Here is a 22,309-nt window from a genome sequence, read left to right as displayed (position 1 = left end):
AAAAACTAAGATTAAAAACATGCTTCACAGCTGGGCGTGGTGGCGCACGCTTGTAATCTCCGCGCTTGGGAGGCGGGGACAGGAGGATCGCGCAGGTTCGAAGCCAGTCTCGCTGGCTTAAGAGACCCTGTTTCCAAATAAAAATATAAAATAGGTCTGGGAGTGTAGCCCGGAGGTAGAAGGGTTTCCAGGAACCCCAGTACCACCGAATAAATATATATTAAACAAAAAAATATATATATATATATATGCTTCACAGAACTGTTGTACTAGCAAATAATTAGAAACAACCTACATGTTGTACAATATGAGGAACAGTTATGTTATTGAACATTCATACTGTGCTTGTATATCCTGGGCAACCTCAGAAAGATTAAGAACTCTATATAAACACTTCTCAACTCATTCTATAAGTCTAGAGTATTGCCCTGTTACCAAACCAAGATAAAGACATCACAAGAAAACAATAGATAAATATGTCTTTGCATACAGATATGAAAAACCTCTGCAAAATATTAGCTGGAACAACTGAAGACCCACATACAAAATAAGTTCGTTCCAGACCTCACACCATATATAAAAAGTAACTCAAAATGGATCAACAGTCTAAATCTTCATGACCTTGGATTAGGAAGTGGTTTCTTAGATGACACGAAAAGCATAAGGAACAAAACCAGACAGAAACACTGCATCTCAGCAAAACTTAAAACCTCTGTGCTCACTGGGCGTGGTGGCGCACGCTTGTAATCCCCGCGCTTGGGAGGCAGAGACAGGAGGATCGCGCAGGTTCGAAGCCAGCCGCGCTGCCTTAAAAGACCCTGTTTCCAAATAAAAATATTAAATAGGTCTGGGAGTGTAGCCCGGAGTTAGAAGGGTTCCATCCCCAGTACCACCAAAGAACAACAACAACAACAACAACAACACCTCTATGCTTCAGAGAATACACAGAAGGAGGTGAAAAGACAATCCACAGAAGGGAAAAATATTTGCAAATCATATATATGCTCAGGACCTAAATCTAGATCACATAAAGCACTTTTGCAATTTGATAACAAAAAGACAAACAACCCGATTTTCAGGATGAGCACAGGATCTAAATAGAGATTTCTTTCAAGAAGGTGTGCGAATGGCCACCACACACAGGCAAGATGCTCAGAATCCTCTGCTAGTACAGAGTGCCAATCAGTACCACAGTAAGATACCGTCTCAACCCAGGAGGATGGTTATAGGAGGAAAAAAGATTGGAGAAACTGGAACCCTTGTACATTGTAGGTGGAAATTTGAATGGAGCAGCCACTTGGGAAAATAGTCTGGCAGTTCTTCCAAAGGTAAAGATTAGAGTTACAATATGACCCAGCAACTCCAAACAACAACTCCTCCTCCTCCTGCTCCTCCTCCTCCTCCTGCTCCTCCTCCTCTTCCTGCTCCTCCTCCTGCTCCTCCTCCTCCTGCTCCTCCTCCTCCTCTTGCTCCTCCTCCTCCTGCTCCTCCTCCTTCTACTCCTCCTCCTCCTGCTCCTCCTCCTTCTCCTGCTCCTCCTCCTTCTCCTGCTCCTCCTCCTCCTCCTGCTCCTCCTCCTCTTCCTGCTCCTCCTCCTCCTCCTCCTGCTCCTCCTCCTCCTCTTGCTCCTCCTCCTCCTGCTCCTCCTCCTCCTCTTGCTCCTCCTCCTTCTACTCCTCCTCCTCCTGCTCCTCCTCCTTCTCCTGCTCCTCCTCCTCCTGCTCCTCCTCCTCCTCCTGCTCCTCCTCCTCTTCTTGCTCCTCCTCCTGCTCCTCCTCTTCCTCCTGCTCCTCCTCCTGCTCCTCCTTCTTATTATTATTTCTAATTATGGGAATTGAACGCAGGGCCTTATGAATGCTAAGCAAGCATTTTACCACTGAGTGACATCCCATCCCCCAAACCTAGGTATTATACCCAAGAGAAATGAAAATAGACATCCACACAAAAACTTGGACTTGTATAGCATTTTTTCATAATAGCTAAAAAAGTAGAAGCAACTTCCCCCAATACTCATCAACTTATTACCCAATACATAAAATGTGGTACGTATAATAGAATAGTATTTGGCAATAGAGGGACAAACAGAAACATTTCAACACAGATGTCATAAAAACATGATGGGAAATGAAAGATACCCGTCACAGAAGGCCACACGCTGTAAGATTCTATTCATATGAAATATCCAGAATTGCCAATCTATGGAGATAGAAAGTAGATTAATGGTTGCTTAAGGCTGGAAAGAATGGGGGTGATTGCTAAGGGCATGACGTTTCTTTGGGGGATGATAGAATGTCCTAAAATTGGTTGTGCAAATGGTTCCCAAAGTCTGCAAATATGCTAAAACCCATCTAATTATATACTTTAAACAGATAAAGTTGCTAGGGTAGGGATGTATCTCAGTGGCAGAGCATTTGCCCAGCATGCACAAGGCCCTGGTAAGGAAAGGAAGGAGCGGCGTGGTGGCGCACGCTTGTAATCCCAGTACTTGCGAGGCTGAGACAGGAGGATCGCAGGTTCACAGCCAGCCTCAGCAACTTAGTGAGGCCCTGTTTCAAAATAAAAAATAAAATAGAGCTGGGGGCGTAGTTCAGAGGTAGAATACCCCTGGGTTCAATCTCCAGTCCCACAGGAAGAAAGAAAAGAAGAGAGGGAGAGAGAGAGGCAAGGGAGAGAAAGAAAAGACTATGAAAAAAAAGAAAAATGTTTTTTTTTTTTGGTGGTACTGGGGTTCCTGGAAGCCCTTCTACCTCCGGGCTACACTCCCAGACCTATTTTATATTTTTGAAACAGGGTCTCTTATGCCAGCACGGCTGGCTTCGAACCTGCGCGATCCTCCTGTCTCTGCATCCCAAGCGCGGGGATTACAAGCGTGCGCCACCACGCCCGGCCTTCAAAAAATGTTTTTAAAAGGAACAGTAATAGGTGTAAAAGCAAATTTGCAAAACAGTATGTTAATAATTTTACATAAATAACCATATATATGTTTGAAGAAACACGTGCTTGGGTGCATAAGCGTACAGATTTGCGCATGAATGAAGACATCCTGTCAGGACACACGCAGCCCTACCGTGGCTGCCTCTGGAGAATGGAGTAAGCGTGCACGGTGAGGGTGATCTTATTTTATTTTTATTTTATTTTATTTATTTATTTATTTATTTAGTGGGTCTGGGGATGGAACCCAGGGGCATTTGACCTCCGAGCTACACCCTCTGCCCTAATTTTTATTCTTTATTTTGAAACCGGGTCTCACTGAGTTGCGGAGGGCCTCACTAAGTAGCTGAGGCTGTCCGCGAACCGCGATCCTCCAGGTCTCAGCCTCCCGAATGCTGGGATTACAAGCGTGCGCCACCACGCCCGGCTATTGTTTTAATACTTGCAGGGCATTTGAAATTCATTCTGATGCACATGTATTATTTTAGGGCTTACCAAAAATGGAAAAAGTATTTTTGAAAAGAAAAAGCCACCTGGTAGTTAATAATTAGGGCTTAAGCTAGGCGAGGGCATGGGGCGGGGGCAAGCGTACAAAACTGCGTGTTTCTAAATCTTGTCTTCAGCCTGGAACTTCTCAGTTACTAGGGATCACTGTGTGGTTTTACCTTCTGGAAGCTCAACTTGGCATATTCCTCTCTGGGGTCCCAGGGCTCAACGCTGCAGAAAGAAGAGAACTGCAGAGGCTTACCATGTTGACAGATTCCTGTCCTCTTCCTCTTTAGGACAGCCATTCTCAACCGCAGGGGCTTTGCACCCCCACACCCAACCACACACACACACACACACACACACACACACACACACAGGACATTTGCAACATCTGGAGACAATTTTGGGTGCCACAACTGGAGGTGCCACTGGCAGGGTCAGGGATACTGTTACACATGTGCCCTGCACAGGACAGCCCCGTGACAAAGGAGGACCAGTGGGCTGGTGGTGCTGAGCTGGAGGAACTCTTCCTTGTGGCTGCAGTGTTAGAAGGAATCAGAATTGGCTGCAGACAGGTGAGGTTTCCCAGAGGGAGCAGAAAAGATTAGTGTTTTCTCATATCCCCAAGGAATCCAAAACAGAAAATCCCAGGCAGCCTGGGGAGAAGAGTGAGGCTGTCCTAGAAGACAGGGGGCACAAAGAAGAAGGAGAGAAGATACTTACTATCCTTCGTGGTTGAAAGGAGGATGGTTGGCCAGGTGTGATGGTGCACACCTGTAATCCCAGTGCTTGGGAGTCTGAGGCAGGAGGATCATAGGCTTGCGGCCAGCCTCAAGAAGTTAGTGAGGCCTTCAGCAAGTTAGTGAGGTCCTACTTCAAAACAAAAAATAAAAAGGACTGGGGGTGTATCTTGGAGGTAGAATGTCCCTGGTTCAATCTCTAGGACCAAAGGGGCAGGGAGAAGGAAGGAAAGAATATTGGTCAGAGACACCAAAGACAAGTCTTGAAATGTGGAGTTCCTGATCCAGTCCTTCTAACATAACTCACCCAATCTGGGACATGTGCACGCACTCATCCTAACCTGAGCCCCAGACTCATTACCTCTAACTGTTCAGCGAGGCCTCCACCCGGGGTCCTGATGGCTCCCCAGCTCATCTCAGCACTCTCAAGGCTCAGCTCAGGAGCCCTCCGGCCCCATCAGCTTCCCTTTCTGATAACAGAAGCGCTGTCCATGAGCATCCCCCGGTGCTCTGCACTGGGCTCTGCCCTCTCCCTGTCCTTCCTCTTATCTGTGAACAGCCTTTAGCCTTTAGAGTCGGTTCCCTGCTATTCTTTCAGTCGCGTCCTCCCCAGCGCGCCCTCCGTCCTTGCGCACAGGCTGGGGCCGTGACCCTGACCTTACTCCTATTAGATATGTTCTGCAAACCTGACCTGCGGAGTCTTTCCAGGAACTCAGGGGAGGCAGGTGTGCGTGTGCATGTGTGTGTGTGTGTGTGCGTGCGTGTGCGTGCGTGCGTGTCGGGGTGGAGGGGCGAGGGTCTTTTTCTTTCTGAGTTCCTGCTCCCTATCCTCTGACACATTACTGTTATAAAGACTTCATTTCTTGCAGCTGGGGATGACCCTGTGACGAGGTTCTTGTCAATGAGATGTAAAAGGGGAAAACCCTGAAATCCTGGAAAGCCCCTCGTGGTGGGCGCCGCATGTATCCACCCAGATGCTGCTGCTGCTGTGTGTGTGTGGGGGGGGGATGCTGGGGATGGAACCCGGGGGCATTCTACATTCAAGCTGTATCCCTAGCCCTATTATTTATTTATTTATTTATTTATTTTAATGGTACCATGTTTTAATCAACTTTGGCAACATAATAACATAGCTACGGGCATTTCTTCTCAAGCGGGGGGGAGTCTTCAGGCTGCCCTAGGCTGGATGAGGCTGAGTTCTAGTTGGTTCGTCCCTAGCCCTATTTATTGCTGACAGTCTTGCTAAGTTGCTGAGGCTGTTCTTGAACCCGTAATCCTACTGTCTTGGCCTCCCAAACGCTGTGATTACAGGTGTGTACCAAGTTCTACGCTGATCCTCACAAACCCCTTGGCCAGCATTCTCTGAGTCCGGTTCCTAGCTTTGCAGCTGCCCCCTGTCCTTCCTTTTATCTGTGAAGTTTTTAAATCCTTAGCCCAGAGTTTATTTCTTGGAGAAACTGACCTAAGATAGTGACATTTTGAAAAGAAAGGGACAACCTCTCTCTCCCTTTCCTCCATTCTATTACCTACAGTGTGTGTGTGTGTGTGTGTGTGTGTGTGTGTGTGTGAGATAGCTAGAGCTATGGCAGCCATGTTGGGCCCTGAGGACTAGGGCAGCACTGCAGGGCTGAAGAAAGCTGACTTCTGGCTGACTTTGTGCAGTCACCATAGGGGCCCTGAGTTGTCTATTTTATGGGATAGAGTAAAACCTCATGCACATTCACCCACTTCTTTCCAGGTCATTGTAATTTGGAGGAAAACAAAATCCCTAATTGATAAACTCCCCTATTTACCAGCTATGTATACTTGGGAATGTTACTAAGGCTCTGTCTCTGCACCTTGTTTTACTAAGTTACAGTCGTTTAGAGAACAAAGCAGGTCATGGGCCCTTCCCAAATAGCCTGGGTCCCCCTCCTCCAGGGAAGCATCTTAATGAGTGATAGAATGAGTGAGGGAGGGGTGTTAATTAATCAATTCCTGGAATTCAGCCTGAGTTTATTATCCCATCAAACAGACACGCCCTTTGCTAAGTACCCAACTCAAGCACATCCCTGTGTCCCAAGCAGTTCACAATCCATGGGTCCAGACATGTCTCAATGCAGCTGCTACTACTGGGTCCCAGGCTGTTAAACAAAAGAGACCGAGTCTTCTCCCAATGTGGAGGGTTGAAAAGCAGCATGTTCTGCCTCTGTTTCACCTGTTAAGACAGAACACCCAGGCGGAGGTGTCAACAGCTAGAATCACTCAGGCACGCGGGCCTTCCTGAGGAAATGGCAGATGTAGCGTATACTCAACTCTTAAAAGTGGATCCTCTAGATTCTGCTGGGAATAGGGCTGGCTTATTAGAAATAGGCACGGAAATTGAAAAGGGAAGCGAGCCAGCCTCACAAATGACCAGGACCAAAGGAAAAAGATTCACTCTAGGAGAGAGAAGAGAGATAAGAACTATCAAGGGCCGTCACATAACAGCAAAGCACAGCGGTGAGAGCAAAGAGAGATAAACGGAGTTACTTCAAATGTAATCCCAAGAGGAAAGATTCCCAAGCAATCCCCCTACACCCCCCCCCACAGATATAGTGTTGGTTGCCTATATACTTTTTGTTACTGTTTTAGTCAGCATTCTTACTGTTATAATACAAAACAACTCATGACATAATTTGGAGCAAGATTTATTTGCTCACAGTTCCGGAGATTTCAGAGGTTCAGTCCATGTGAGGCCAGTTGCACTGATGGAGCTCTGAGCATGGTGAAAGGAGGCAGAGAGAAAGGGAGAGAGACTCCTGCTCTCACATCACAGAGGCCAGAAGCAAGAGAAAGCAAGCCAAGGGCAGGAGGGGCCATTTATAACCCCCAAGGCCACACCCCCAGGACCTCTCCTCAGTAACCAAGCTCCACCTCCAACATGGTTGTCAACTCTCCATGAGGCCTAGAGGACGTTATAAATTTAAATCATTGCAGTCACTATACAATATTTCCTTGATAAACTACCCTGACTGTGTTCCCGATGACAGTAAGCTCCCATGCAGGTGGTGGGTGGGAGGGACAACATGCTATAGTTCTGTCCAATGAGATATAACTGGAAGTTGAAGTGCCCAAGAAAGTTATTTCCTAGGGACCAACTCAGCTGACACATACTCTTGGCTTCTTCCTTCCCAACTTGATGGTCATGATTCCTGGATCCCCAGGAGCTATTCTGTGAACACAAGAAGACAGTCACCATCGAAAGGCTGCCATGAGCCGGGCGTGGTGGCGCACACTTGTAATCCCAGCATTTGGGAGGCTGAGACAGGAGGATTACGGTTTGCAGACAGCCTCAGCTACTTAGTGAGACCCTTTGCAACTCAGTGAGACCCTGTTTCAAAATAAAGAATAAAAATAGGGCTGGGGGTATAGCTTGGAAGTACTGGGTTCCATTGCCAGTACTGCAAAAAAAAAAAAAGACTACCATAGCATAAAGCCATGTGCTGGGACACCAGAGGGACTGTGGCATCCACCCTGGACTGTTGTGACCTCATTACTTATGAGCAAGGTACATGTCTGCGGTGTAAGCCATTGTGAGCAGTCCAGGGCAAGCCGTGACTGATACATTTGTCATTTTCTTTTCCTCTATAATGACTAAGACAAAGAAACCATCCTTCAGGAGGCACAAAAGAGCTCCAGTCCCCAAAGCCTGAGGTGCCAGGCAGGAAGCACAGAGGAGGAGGGTAACACCCCCGCCATTATTTTCTCTCTCCTTCACTCGGTGGTACACGGGGCATTCTTTTCAGACACATAGGAAAGTAATTTTCCCAGTGAATTTTCTTGCCTTTGCTTTCTGTTCTGAAAGTAGAAGCAAATCTTGAGAAGATCCGATGGTGTTAAGTAAAAGATTACCTAAAGCCTAAAAGTCCAGAGACAGGAGAGAAGAGGACCAGAAATAAAGATGCGGATATCAAAGCAGAAAAGTCTTCAAGACCACTACAAAAAACAAAAAACAAAAAAAGACAAGGTTAACAGGAGGAACAGGCTCTTCACTACCAGATGTGACGGTGTAAAGTCGGCTTCAGGATACAGAAATGTCATTTTCAGAGAATAAAATACAACAGGGGCCAAGCCGGGCGTGGTGGCACACTCTTGTAATCCCTGCGCTTGGGAGGCGGAGACAGGAGGATCATGCAGGTTCAAAGCCAGCCGCGCTGGCTTAAGAGACCCTGTTTCCAAATAAAAATATAAAAATAGGTCTGGGAGTGTAGCCCGGAGGTAGAAGGGTTTCCAGGAACCCCAGTACCACCAAAACAAACAAACAAACAAACAAACAAACAGGGGCCAAAAGAAAAGAGCTGGGGGGGGATTGAATCCAAAGACAAAAGGTCCAGAAAGTGCATCTCAGTTCCACTTATGAACCTGAAAAATAGTGGTAAAAGTTTGTTTTTATCCTTAGGTAGCAGAGGTAAGATTTCATTTGAACCATACTTAGATGACAAGAAGTATACCTAATGCTCATATTAGAAACAGAACCCCAAATAAGGAAGTACAGTGGTGGCACATGCCTGTAATCCCAGGACTTAGGAGGCTGAGACAGGAGGATCACATATTCGAGGCCAGCCTTGGCAACTGAGTGGGGCCATTAGCAACCTAGTGAGATCCTGTTTCAAAATAAAAAGTAAATAAAATGGTCTGTGGGTGTAGCTTGGAGGTAGAATGTCTCTGAGTCAATTCCCAGTACCAGAAGAAAATAAAGCATAGAAAGAGGAGAAAACAAAGAACATCAAATAGTAAATGCGCCAAATTTCATGACAAAAGCCTAAAAACCAGTTAAAAAAATAAAAATATAAAAAGGTAGTAAGTGCTTACTCGAGACAAAAATGACTAAAGGTCACAACTAGAGAGATGGTTGAGAAGTCAGCATGTATCTGCTAATTCAATGCAGAAGTTTAATAATATCTATGTTTAAAAATAGATGTCAGCACATAAACTATGAAGGGTAAGCAAAAGTAACACCAGTAAGATAAAAGTTGTACAACTGATGAAAAAATGCTGTATTTATATGTCCTAAAACACACACTGAAATGTTATTTTGCATTTGTTTACTAAGTTTGGAGGGTGGCTGGGAATCATGTTCTCTCTTGCCCCAAAATTCTTTAACATAAGAGAAAAACCAGCTGAAATATATCCAGGCACCCGGTTACAAAGAAACACTCGAGAAATAAAAAAGAGAGAGAGAGAATTGTACAACAAGCACATTTTCAAATCATTATGTGATAATTTTAGCAATAAATCAAAGCATAATTATATAGCCAACCACACAAACCCTTCCCAAACAGTCTTTTTGAATAACATTTGTGATGAGCTAAAGAGCTAAACAGAATGGATGCGAATATTTCTCTTAACCATGGAAGGAACCTGAATCTATGAAACACTGGAGAAAAATCCCTGCCAGTCAAATGAGTGTATTTTTTTCTACCTACTAAAAAACTTCAAGTCACTTAAAGGTAGTTGAATAGAATAAATATTTATGTAGACAGGTAGATAGACAGACAAGAACTTGAGGGTTCCCTTGGTGCCTGAGGCTGCCTTTAAGATACCAGGTAACCCCAAGGGAATCCTCGGAACACAGTTTGAAGACCATTGCCCCAGTTGATTGGCAGGATCGACGCCACTGTGCTGTTTATCAGGTACTTAATATAAGAGAAGGTCCAGGACACAGATACCTTGGTACCAACGTGCCAGGAGCTAACAGGCAAAGCCAGGAGGTGGCTTTGGGATCATATATGTCTGAATTAGAGCTGAAGGTGCTTGGAGAGCAGGAATCCCTTGTTGTCATGGTGATGGGAGGGATGCTGTAACTCCATGGTCTCCTGGGAAGGACCTGGGTGCTACCCAACGCTGGCCCTATGGTCGCACAGACCATATGCGGAGGCAGGCCTCCCCCAGGGGTCTGCTAGCCAGGCCAGCCCCATCTTTTTACTCTCCCAGGACACAGAAGGACCGCCATAACTAAAAAAAGGAGTCATGGTGGGTTTAACTGTGTGATAAGTCCCAAAACAACAGCATCAGAGGAAGAAAGGGCAAGGAAGTGATTGTCACAAGTATCAGTTTTGCAGGAAGGGCTGTGTTGTTTCCAGCCAGATAGCTTCACACAGCCAGTGGCTGCTCTCTGAGCCTTGGGGCCCCTGTGTGTGACAGGAGCCTGCTAGTGGGGCCTCCCCTGTGGGCTTCCTATGAGGCTATGTGCTGTGTTTAACCCTTAGTGAGCACTCAGTACGTTGTATCATTTTTATTACACACAATGATAAAAACTCAACCTCCAAGTTCAACAGTTTGAGAATAGTTAAACCCTTCCACATTAATAGAATTATGTGAAAGTCTTGAGAAAATGTGTAAGAAAAAATGTAAAAATCAGAATCGTATGTGCTTGGGGATGACTGTAGCTTACGCGCCATGGTAACAGGAGGAGTTAAGAAAACGTGACTGTGCCTATTCCTTTAAAAAGTAAATGGGTCACAATGAAGCAGGTAACATGAGGTTCACCCCCCAAGAGGACCAAGGGTCCTGCACAAACAGCGATTTTTTTTAAATTTTATTTTACATTTTTAAAATATACTTTCATTGGTGGCCGGACATGGTGGTGCACGCTTGTAATCCCAGTACCTGGGAGGCCGAGACAGGAGGATCACCATTTGCAGATAGTCTCAGCAACTTAGTGAGAACTTGTTTCAAAATAAAGAATAAGAAATAGGGCTGGGGGTGTGGCTTGGAGGTAGAATGCCCCTGGATTCTGCAAAAAAATTATATATATATATATATACATACAAACATATATATATATATATATATATATATATATATATATATATATATATAATGTTCCCTTGGTACATTGTAATTCTACATCATGATAAAATTCATAGTGATAGAAATATACATATACATAGCACTTGGGTGTGTTTCCTTCTGGTTCCCACCCCGCTTCCTCCCCCTCCCTATACTTAGTTTTGAGATCGATACTGATATAACTTCATATATATATTTACCTGATGTTATCTGAATGGTTTCCTTCATCAAGTCTCCTTTTTTTTTTTTTTTTTTTTGGTGGTACTGGGGTTCCTGGAAGCCCTTCTACCTCCGGGTTACACTCCCAGACCTATTTTACATTTTTATTTGGAAACAGGGTCTCTTACACCAGCGCGGCTGGCTTCGAACCTGCGCGATCCTCCTGTCTCCGCCTCCCAAGAGTGGGGATTACAAGCGTGCGCCACCACGCCCGGCTCAGGTCTCCTTTTTTCCCTCTCCCCAAATCCCTTTCTACGATTCTACTGCTCTCTCCTCGTTTATCTGAAGTCTCTTTTGTTTACCAGTTTCTTTCTAGCTTCTACAGAGGAAAGAATACATACAACCTTCCGCTTTCTGAGAACGGCTGATCTCATTCAACATGATTCTCTAGCTCCCTCCATTTCCCTTCACATGACATAATTTTATGTTTCTTTATGGCCGAGTGTACACACTGTGCGTACACACTACACTGTTACAATCCATTCACCTGCTGATGGCCACCTAGGCCGATTCCGTAATTCAGCTATTGTGAATGGTGCTGCTATAAACCGGGTGTGTAAGCATCATGATAGGATCGTGACTTCAGTTCCTGTGGACGATACTGAGGAGAGGCCCAGCTGAGTACCCGCATATGGGACTTCCATTCCCGGCCTTCTGATCCCCATAGTGGCTGCACTAATTTGCAGTCCCACCAAGAGCATCCGAGAGGTCCTCCTTCCCCTCGGCCTCGCCAGCATCGACTGCAGTTTGTATTCTTGACGCCATTCTAGCTGGAGCCTGTGCACTGGACTATACATCACGATGAGGGTTCAAACTCCCATGCACACAGCTCTTGGGGGGCTTCCTTCTGCTCTTGCCCTGCTCCCCACCCTCCCTCTCTGCATGTGAGAGAGAGTGGTAGTTAGACCTTCATACAGAGCCCTAGTACTCCTGGACGGTTTCTTTCCTCCCTCAGTCTCCTCCCGCTATTCTCCTGGTCTCTCCCCACGTCATTTAAAGTCCCTGTATTTCCTATTTTTCTCCCTCGTTTCCACATGAGAGAAAACAGATGACCCTTGACTTTCTGAGAGTAGCCGCTCTCACTTACCATTATATTCCCTAGTTCCATCCATTTTCCTGCAAAGGACATAATTTTATGATCAGGTCCTTAAGTGAATTGGAAATCGAGACACTGCTGGGGGGCAGGAAGACTCAAGGGCTTCCCGCCCTCCTCACCCTCAAAGGTGACCTAAGCTTCCACAGGACCCTCAAACTCCTCAGACCTGCTGAAGTTAGAGCGTGAAGCCACGGTGGGCTGCTCGCCCCAGAACACAGCCCCACCCCTAACTCCCCACACCTCGGGGCACCTCATGTCCACTCACAGTCTCAGCCCTGGGTTCACCGGCTACAGAGTTTCCCTTCCAAGCTGAGGCGATCAGTAAGAGAGATACAAGTAGCTGATCAGACATGGGGATCAATAAACCCTGAGCACTCAATTGGGCTTCTAAAAGATGATCTCTGGCCAAGGAAAGGCAGACAGTTGTGCTGAGGAGACAGCATTTCAGAAAAGAGCTAAAATGCCTGGTAATTCAGATCAACAGACCCCAGGAGTTACGGGTGGGGCTGGGGTGGGGACAGCAGTGCCAGGATGGGGATCGCCCAGCCAGGTCCTTTCCCCTTCCGGCTCTAACATGGTAGTGTCCTCCTCTGAAAGCTGAGAAGGTCGCCAGGGAAAATGTCATAGCCAGGTGTGGTGGGGCACAGCTGAAATCCCAGTACTCAGGAGGCCGAGGCAGGAGGATCACAGGTTCAAGGCCAGCACGTGGTAAATTCATGAGCCCCCGTTTCAAAATAAAATATTAAAAAGCCGCCAGGCGTGGTGGCGCACGCTTGTAATCCCCGCGCTTGGGAGGCAGAGACAGGAGGATCGCGCAGGTTCGAAGCCAGCCACGTGCGCTGGCTTAGGAGACCCTGTTTCCAAATAAAAATGTAAAAATAGGTCTGGGAGTGTAGCCCGGAGGTAGAAGGGCTTCCAAGAACCCCAGTACCACCAAAAAAAAAAAAAAAAAATATATATATATATATATATATATATATATATATATATATATATATTAAAAAGCCTGGGGTTGTCGCTCCGAGGAAGAGCGGCTGTGGGTTCAGTCCCCAGCACCACCCACAAATGCGTGTGCATGCATCATTGATGTCCTGGTGATGGTAATCTTCCCTGATCTTCCCACCTTCCTTCTAAGTGAAAGAATCGCTGCTGGTCGGCTCCCAGGACGATCCCACAGTTTTTGAGGATGCAGATTTTAGGCTAAACAAATGAAAGGCAAAAGAAACTGCAGAGATTATATCAAGTTTGGTAACAAATTTGAGAGAGATGGGGGCAGAGGGGACCAGGAGGGACAGAAACAGAGGGTTGCTGTCTGGAGTGAACTTGGGGAGGAGTTCAGGAGTTCCAGAATCCCTTTGAGACTTGAGAGTCTGGAGGAGAAGGGAAGAGAGAAGCCTCCTTTATGGTATAAGTTGGAGGCTCTTCAAGATTCTATGAAAATGCAAGCAAAAATGGAATTTAGTTTTTTGTTACTTTTAGCTTATTAGGCCACAGTTCTTTGAATGGATAGCTACTCTTAGACAGGGCCAAAGAATTATTTGAATTGCATTCATACCAAACCCCATCTCTCCTTCACAGAGAAAGGAATGAAGGGCAAGAGAGAAGAGGATGGAATTTAGGGTTAAAAAAAAATCAAATCGTTGTGTCTTATAATATAAACAAGAACAGGCTCAGAGGAACACACATAAGTATAAGAATCCCGGAGAGTGGAGTGAGACAGCGAGGTCCTGTGATAGGACTTAGCTGTCAGATACTGAAAATTTCCAAGTAGGAATTGAATAATTGAAGGAATCCAGGATTCTCAAAATGGACAGTCTGAACTTCCCTAGAAAATTTTGGAAGATGGGTTGCAAGAGACAGTTCCTCACCTTGCCTTGAGTGAATGAAAACTCTCACCAGCTACTCTTTCTGGCCCCTCATTCCCCAGGACCTAGACTTGCTCCTCAGCCAAAATTCTAAAACACACCTGCCATTGCTTGCGTGAAACAGGAACACTAACGTGTTACTACTGTACGACTAGAAGACACTGAACAGAAAAGGTGCATCCTATGACATCTCGGTGGGAAAAGACTTTCTAAGCTCAAAGACTATGGAGGAGGAGACTGAAATATGAAACTGCAGAGAAAGGACATTTTCTAAATGATAAATAAGAGACCTGGAACAGAAGACAAAGGAGAAAAAAACTATGACACAAGCTGGGCACAGTGGTGCACACCTTTAGCCCCAGTACTTTAGAGGCTGAGACGGGAATATCACAGGTTTGAGGTCAGCCTCAGCAACTTAGTGAGAATTTGTTTCAAAAACAAACAAACAAACAAACAAATAAACTGGGCGTGGTGGCGCACGCTTGTAATCCCAGCGCTTGGGAGGCTGAAACAGGAGGATTGCACAGGTTCGAAGACAGCTTCAGCTACTTAGTGAGGCTCTCAGCAAATTAATGAGACCCTGTTTCCAAATAAATTATAAAATAGGGCTGGGGGTATAACCCAGAGGTAGAACACCCCTGGGTTCCATCCCCAGTACCACACACAAAATATACAAAATACAAAATAAAAAGGGCTAGGAATGTAGTTTGGAGGTAGAATGCCCCTGGGTTCAATCCCTAGTAGCAAACAAAACAAAAAACAAAAAATAAATAAATGTGTGTATGTATATACATGTGTGTGTGTGTGTGTGTGTGTGTGTGTGTGTGTGTGTGTGGCTGGAGGTATAGCTAAGAGGTAGAATGCCCCTGGATTCAATCCTCAGTACCACAATAACAAAAAAAAGAAAGAGAAAGAAAAGAAAGATACAAACATTTAGCTTTTGGACGTTGCCTTGCTCTTAATTTAAAAATGGGGAAAAATTAGCTAGTTGATTCAGAGATGAACTTTTAATAAGTATTTAAATTACTTTGAATACATATTTAAAATCAATCAGCTTTGGTATAAACCAAAGAAATTTTAATTATGAGATTCATTTTTACCTAATTACAACCATATGCTCATGTGTTAACGGTTCTGTGAAAATCAGTGAGACACAAAAATCTAATCTATTTTGGTGATTTTTTTTAAAGGCGCACTTTTCCTCAACACTTTAACATCTCTGAAATTGGGATGCGCTGCACATCTGCCAACATGTCAGAAATTAACTTGCCTATTTCTTGCTTGCTTGCTATTTTTTGTGATGCCAAGAATAGAATCCAGGAGAATTCTACTTCTGAACTACACCCCCAGCCCCATTTTATTTTGAAATGGGGTCTAAGTTGCTGAGGGCCTCACTGAATTGCTGAGGCTGGTCTTGAACCTGTGATCCTCCTGTCTCAGCCTCTCAAGTACTGGAATTATAGGTGTCTGCTAACACTCCTGGCCCTAGCTTTTCTTTCTTAATGGCACACAAAATGATACATCTCCGATTCGATAAAATAGCATGTTAGGTTCCCCATAATGTAAAATATCAGGGTATTAACAGTGGCTTTGGTTGGATGGTAGAATTATAAGCAATTTTCTACTTTCTTTTATACCCTTCCATAGGCTGTGGTAGAGTTTGCCTCTTGAAACTCACGATGGAGTTTAATCCCATTGTCAGGCAGCAAGAGGGTGGAAGCAGGTGGGGCTTTTGGACCAGATTAGAGTCAGCAGGTGGAACCCCAAGATGGGATCCTGGTGGATTTATGGGAGACCTCGTGACATGCAAAAGCAGCCCTGGACTCTGCCCACGTCATGCTTTGCCAGCAAGAAGGTTCTTACCAGACACAGAACCTTGGCTTTGAACCAGAAATGGGAGCCAGAATAAGCCTCTTTTCTTTATAATGTCCCCAGTCTAGGGTTAGGACACCAACCATTCTTCTAAAATGAATGCATGTTCATTTCATCATTAGACACTGAACAAAACAACAACAAAAAACTTGGTTCTAATCCCGACTTCACCACTTTCTAGTTACATGGCCTCAAGCAAGACATTTATGTTCTCTGCATATAACAGATTTTTTTTTTTTTTTTTTTTTTGGTGGTACTGGAGATGGAACTCCAGGGCATTCTACCTCTGAGCTATACCCCCAGCCCCTATTTTTTTATTATTTATTTTAATAAGGGTCTTACTGAGTTGCAAAGGGCCTAAGTGGTAGCTGACGCTGTTCGCGAACCACGATCCTCCTGTCTCAGGCTCCCAAATGCTGGGATAATAAGTGTGTACCACCATGCCTGGCTCAGAACATAGAATTTCTTAAGCAAGAAATTTATGTGTCCTTACTTGCAAGACAGGCTTAATGGCAACTTCTCTACCTCATAGGGTTTGTGTGCAAATGTTTCACACAAGTGCCCATCCGGTTTGATTTCGATCCTGACACGGGAAGACCTTCCTTAGCATTCACTGGGTGTTTTCATTCCTTCTGAGAGGCTGTTCATTTTTGGCACCAGGTGATATCAGTGCTACTGTTGACATCAATGATTCCTATTTTTTTTTTTTTTTTTGCAATACTGGGGATGGAACCCAGGGGCATTCTACTTCCGAGTTACACCCCTAGCCCTATTCTTAGTTTTTTTTATATTTTTAAATAGGGTCTCACTGAGTTGCAAAGGGCCTCGCTAAGTAGCTGAGGCTGTCTGTGATCCTCTGGTCTCCGCCTCCCGAATGCTGGGATTACAAGTATGCGCTACCACATCTGGTGGCCCAAATTTTTATTTGGACCTCACATGATGGGATTTCCAAATCTCCTTCCTTGACCTTGTTCCCACATGGGAAAAAACAGATTCCCCAAACAATACTCAGCTCAGTGCCATGAAAGGGCATACCTACCAGCTCAGCTCCAGGCCTGTGAGTCTCACAGAAGGCTGCTACCTGAGTGCCACTCACCAGCCACAACCCAGGCCAGCGCAGGCACTAGTGGAATGGTTCCTATTTAACTAAAGTGAATATAAACTCTTGCAGAGAATCTGGCCACACACCTTCGTGGTGACCATAAGGCGGGCTGAGCATCTCTGGGGCTCAGATCCCTAGAGCCTCACGGCTGCTGTGGCTCCATGAGCCCGTGTATCCCTGTGCCCCAATAATGCTTTCCTGATTTCCGGCTGGCGAGGAAATCTACCAAGGCACCAGATGAGCTATCTGTGCTCCACGCCAGCCTGGCCCTGGGGCTGTCTCTGTTGGGCCGCCCAGCGGGGTTCACGCTCAGCAACAAGAGATTCCCGCCCTCCAGACTCCAGGGTCAGACTTAGTGTGCCCAGGACTCACTGGGTGTTCCATAAAAGAGTGGACTCTGATTCCATTGGTCTGGGCTGGGCCTGGGACCACCTTTCCTCCTTCTTTTCGGAGGCTGAATCCAGGGTCATTCTACTTCTGAAAGTTAACCCAGTCCTGTTCTATTCTGTTAAGACACATCTTGTCAAGTTGCTGAGGGTTTTGCTAAATTGCCAGACCTGGAGCTGGACTTGAACCTTCAATCCTGCTGTCTCCGCCTCCTAAGCGCTGGGATCACAGGCATGCGCCACCATGCCGTTAGCATTTCTAACGTGCTTCCTGGTGATGCTGTTGCCTGATTCACAGACCACTCTGGATAGCAAGGACCCTTGTGGAGAGTCTCAGTTTTCCACCCTGAGCCCAGTTCTATAAGACTTTCTTTAAGCTGTAAAGTCCCTCCAGGCATGCTTGCTGTGCTGCCCTGACAGAGTCGTCATCATTCACCATCGTCTTCTTCTTCTTCTTCTTCTTTGCAGTACCCTAGTCTACCTACCTCCGAGCTATACCCCCAGCCCTGCTTTTTATTCTTTATTTTGAAACAGGGTCTCACTGAGTTCCAAAGGCCTCACTAAGTAGCTGAGGTTGTCTGAGAACCACAATCCTCCTGTCTCAGCCTCCCAATGATGGGATTACAAGTGTGCGCCACCACGCCCGGCCCTTTTAATTTTATTTTGAGACAGGGTCTCACTAAGTTGCCCGGCTGGCCTCCAACTTGTTCCCCCCTGCCTCAGCCTCCCTAATAGCTGGAATTGCAGGTGTGGATATGCATGCCTGGCTATGCTTTGTTCTTTTTTTTTTTTTTTTTTTTGGTGGTACTGGGGATGGAACCCAGGGGCCTTCTACCTCCAGGCTACACTCCCAGACCTATTTTATATTTTATTTTGGAAACAGGGTCTCTTAAGCCAGCGGAGGCTGGCTTCGAATCTGCGTGATCCTCCTGTCTCAGCCTCCCAAACACGGGGATTACAAGCGTGTGCCACCACGCCCGGCTCTATGCTTTGTACTTTTGAACATGCATTTCCTTACAGGAATGAGAACTTTGGAAGAACAGCAGGCTCAGGGGCAGGGAGAGGGCGGGAGACAGGACTAATATTTACTCAATGGCTACGATGTGCTAGGGTGGGCACTTTATAGACACCTCAGATGAGCAGGGGACTCAGAAGGGCCAAGGAAGTTGCCCAAATGCAGAAAGGGGACCAAAAGTTCCAGCTCCAGATGCAGGCCCAGGGCTCAGTTCCACCTGCTCCATGATTGTCTTTGCAGCCCAAAGACGATCCTCCATGCCCATGTGGTCCTCCATGCCCAAGTGGCCCTCCATGCCCATGTGGTCCTCCATGCCCATGTGGTCCTCCATGCCCATGTGGCCCTCCATGCCCATGTGGTCCTCCATGCCCAAGTGGCCCTCCATGCCCCTGTGGTCCTCCATGCCCATGTGGTCCTCCATGCCCATGTGTGGTCCTCCATGCCTATGTGGCCCTTCATGCCCATGTGGTCCTCCATGCCCATGTAATCCTCCATGTCCATGTGGCCCTTCATGCCCATATGGCCCTTCATGCCCATGTGGTCCTCCATGCCCATGTAAGCCTCCATGCCCAAGTGGTCCTCCATGCCCATATGGTCCTCCATGCCCATGTGGTCCTCCATGCCCATGTGGCCCTCCATGCCCATGTGGTCCTCCATGCCCATGTAAGCCTCCATGCCCAAGTGGTCCTTCATGCCCATGTGGTCCTCCATGCCCATGTAATCCTCCATGCCCATGTGGTCCTCCATGCCCATGTGGTCCTCCATGCCCATGTGGCCCTCCATGCCTATGTGGCCCTCCATGCCCACCTGCCCTAGCACTCCCTTGCTAACCCACTCATGCGCGGACCTGCCGCTCCTGTCTCTGTGTCCACAAGAGGCACCCAGAGGTGGTTTGTGGTAGTGGGGAGGACTTGGCCCCCAAACACCCACTGAAATCACCCCAAACACATCCAATCTAAACAAAGACCTGTATTGACCGTAGGAACACCGCAGACTCAAGGTAAGCTCCAGGGTGGCAACTCCTAGTTGGTCTCTATTCCAAGCCCCCCTCCCAGCAGAGACATTCTGGACCGGTCTTCAGAGACATGCAGGTGATATGATGAGAAACTTGTGGAATATTGCCAAGAGAGAAAGAAAGAAGGAAAAAAGGAAAGAGAGAGAGAAAGGAGGAAGGGAGGGGATTGTGCTGGAGGAGGGAACTGAGAGGGGTAATTCTGTCCCCTTGCCCATCCCCTGCAGGACCCAGGGTCCCATCATCAAGGAGACAGCTCCAAGAGTTTCCCTTGCAGGTACCCATCTGCTGTGGTGACATCACGGCCTGCCGGTGGGCAGGGCACCCGGATGGGATGGGGTGTGAGCTGGGCCATTGAGCACCACGCTCCTGAGATACAGCCAGTGCGTGCTCCACGTGCCTCCCACTCCTCCCTGCTGGAGCCTTGGGAAGCCGCCAGGGGCTGAGGCAGATCTCTTCCGTACTCCGTGCTCCCTCCCTGGCAGTGTCTGTGAAATCCTGGCCTCAGGGAGGTCCACGTGTCACCAGCCTCACTGACAAGCCCTCTAGAGAGCACAGGGGCCCTGGCACAGCGCCACCAGCGCGCACACCCCATGGTGCTGCCACCACAAGCCTGCGAAGCTGCTGGCCGCTTGCAAGCCACTTCCTGTTTAGCCTTTCAAGTCCCCTCCCCCATCCCAGCCCTAATTTCTCAGAATTTCTACAGCAGCTCCCCCAACCCTCTAATCACCCGATTACGTTTCCAAGATGAACAGTCTCTATGGCGCGGTGCAAAGACACCCCTCCATCATTTTTCTTCTGTCTGGCCATAAAGGCATAGCAAAGGTTGCCAGGCCAGTCATGCCCTTGCTCACTCAAAATCCTCTGTGGCTCCCTACTACCTCCAGGTAAGTTCTGGTTGCTTAGTCTGGCAGTAAATGTCTCCCTCCATCCCTTGAGCCATCCGACCTTTTGAGCCTCCCTTTCACTACTCCAACGGGAGCAGCCAGATCAGGGGACCCCAGGATGAAACGCACTTTAAGACTCCAACCCCAAACCATGCCAGATACGAACTGGCTCAGCCCAAAGGCCACTTCTCCCGGGCCCTTCCTGGGAGGAAGCATTTTGTGTCCTTTGAACACTCCTTCACACAGCTGCCGACTTAACTTCCACTCTGGAAATCTACCTGAGTTTCTCTTGGCACGTTTAAAGTCGTGGCCATCGTCTTTCTACATTTCGGCCTTTCCTCTGACCACTGGCTTCTGTGTACTTCTGCCTCGGGTGAATGTTCCCAGGTTCCCCTCCCTATTTGAAAGCTTTCTCGCTGAAGTTCCACGAACTCCAGCTCCTCTCCAGATCGACCGTCTCCTGGAGCACGGCCCCTCTGTTTTCAGGATGATTTAAATTCCCAGCGACTGGTTAGCCTGCAGCGTTTAACTGAGGGGTCTGGGATGGGAGCTGAGACCGCATTTCTAAACAGCTCCCAGGTGAGGCCGGTGGTGCCAGTGTGTGGCCCAGGTACAGAACACAGGGAAACAGTACCACCTGTTGATCAGGCGGCAGACAGCTCACCTGGTGGCACGGGCGGCGCGGTGGATGGATGGATGGATGGATGGATGGATGGATGGATGGATGCATGCATGCATGCATGCATGCATGCATGCATGCATGCAAAACCAGCAGGCAGAGGCGGGTCCTGCCCGCGGGGGGACGGAGGTCGCGGGGAGGCCCGCTGGCTCACTTACCTATGGTGGACACCACGGTGCCCACGAAGTAGAAGGCGCCGGTGAAGTCCCAGCGCGGCCGGACGCTGTCCACGCGGACGCCGGCCCTGGTGGCTTCCTCGTAGTGGCGGAGGAAGCCGCGCAGTTCCTCGCGGCTCAGGTTGTGGCCGCGGCTGAAGTTGGCCAGCCGCTCCTCCCAGCGCTGCTTGGCCTGGCGCTCGTGCGCCATCTCCAGCGCCGAGAAGACGGCGGCGCCGCCCAGCAGGTAGAGCAGGATGAGCGCGGCCAGCAGCAGGAAGCGCGCGTTGTCCTCGTTCAGGTGGCAGGGGCCGCAGCTGCACCCCCGGCCGGCCATGGCCGCGCCCCCGGGGCACCAGGCCGCCGGCGGACCCCGCCTCGCCTCGCCTCGCCCCGGGGAGGTCGCGGCAGGGCCGACGCTCAGCCGGCTCCCGGGCGCCCCAGGGACGGCGCGCCCATGACCGCCGGGCGCTCCCGCCGCGCCAGCTCTGCACGGCCGCCGGGACTCCGGGTTTCGGATCCGCTTTGTCGCCGCCGCCCCCTGCCCGGGAGCCCCGGAGTTCCCTTTAGCACCCGAGCCCCGAGCGTCCGGGCGCAGAGTCCGTCTCTGCTGGGCGCGAGGATGTGGGCGCTGGGTCTGCACTCAGGCCCCAGGCTGGGCTCCGACCGGGGAGGGGGCGTGGCGCGTCTTCGGGGCAAACTCTTGCCTTGAACTTCCCCTGGAGCGAAGGTCCAGGGTCCCCGGGGCCTCGGGCCCTCTGAGCATCGCCGCCCAGGACGCGGGGGTGTGCCTGGCTCTGGAGATGCCCTCCGGGTGGATCCGCGGCGGTGTCTTCTGGAGTCGCCGACCAGGCTGCCTGGGCTTAGAGGCTGGCACCGGGCAGGCGCACGGGCAGGGCAACTGAGCCCGGCGGTATCTGCGGTCTCGAACCTCCCGCCCGGCCCCCACGCCGCGCGGCATCCGGCAGGCGGCCCGGCTGCAGAGAGACCGGAAAGGGAGGCTGGAGCGCGGGCACCAAGCAAGTTAGGGGCATCTCCCCTCCTCGCC

The 22,309-nt window shown here is 48.4% G+C and overlaps 1 protein-coding gene across 1 annotated transcript in view; it reads right to left on the bottom strand.

Annotated features, from left to right (window-relative positions):
• The window catches only part of KCNK13 (potassium two pore domain channel subfamily K member 13), a gene marked incomplete at both ends in the record, with an annotated part of 101,943 nt that extends 80,345 nt beyond the window's left edge, over positions 1-21,598 (bottom strand). The window contains one exon of the mRNA XM_080707846.1: positions 21,265-21,598. Coding sequence (XP_080563972.1) covers positions 21,265-21,598 — 334 coding nt within the window. The remainder of the gene's footprint in view (positions 1-21,264) is intronic.
• Positions 21,599-22,309: the final 711 nt, after the last annotated feature.

Source organism: Muscardinus avellanarius (assembly GCF_963383645.1).
Source record: "Muscardinus avellanarius genome assembly, chromosome: 12".
NCBI classification, from domain to species: Eukaryota; Metazoa; Chordata; class Mammalia; order Rodentia; family Gliridae; genus Muscardinus; species Muscardinus avellanarius.
Note: the sequence above shows the minus strand (reverse complement) of the source record. Positions and strands in the feature narration are given on the sequence as shown.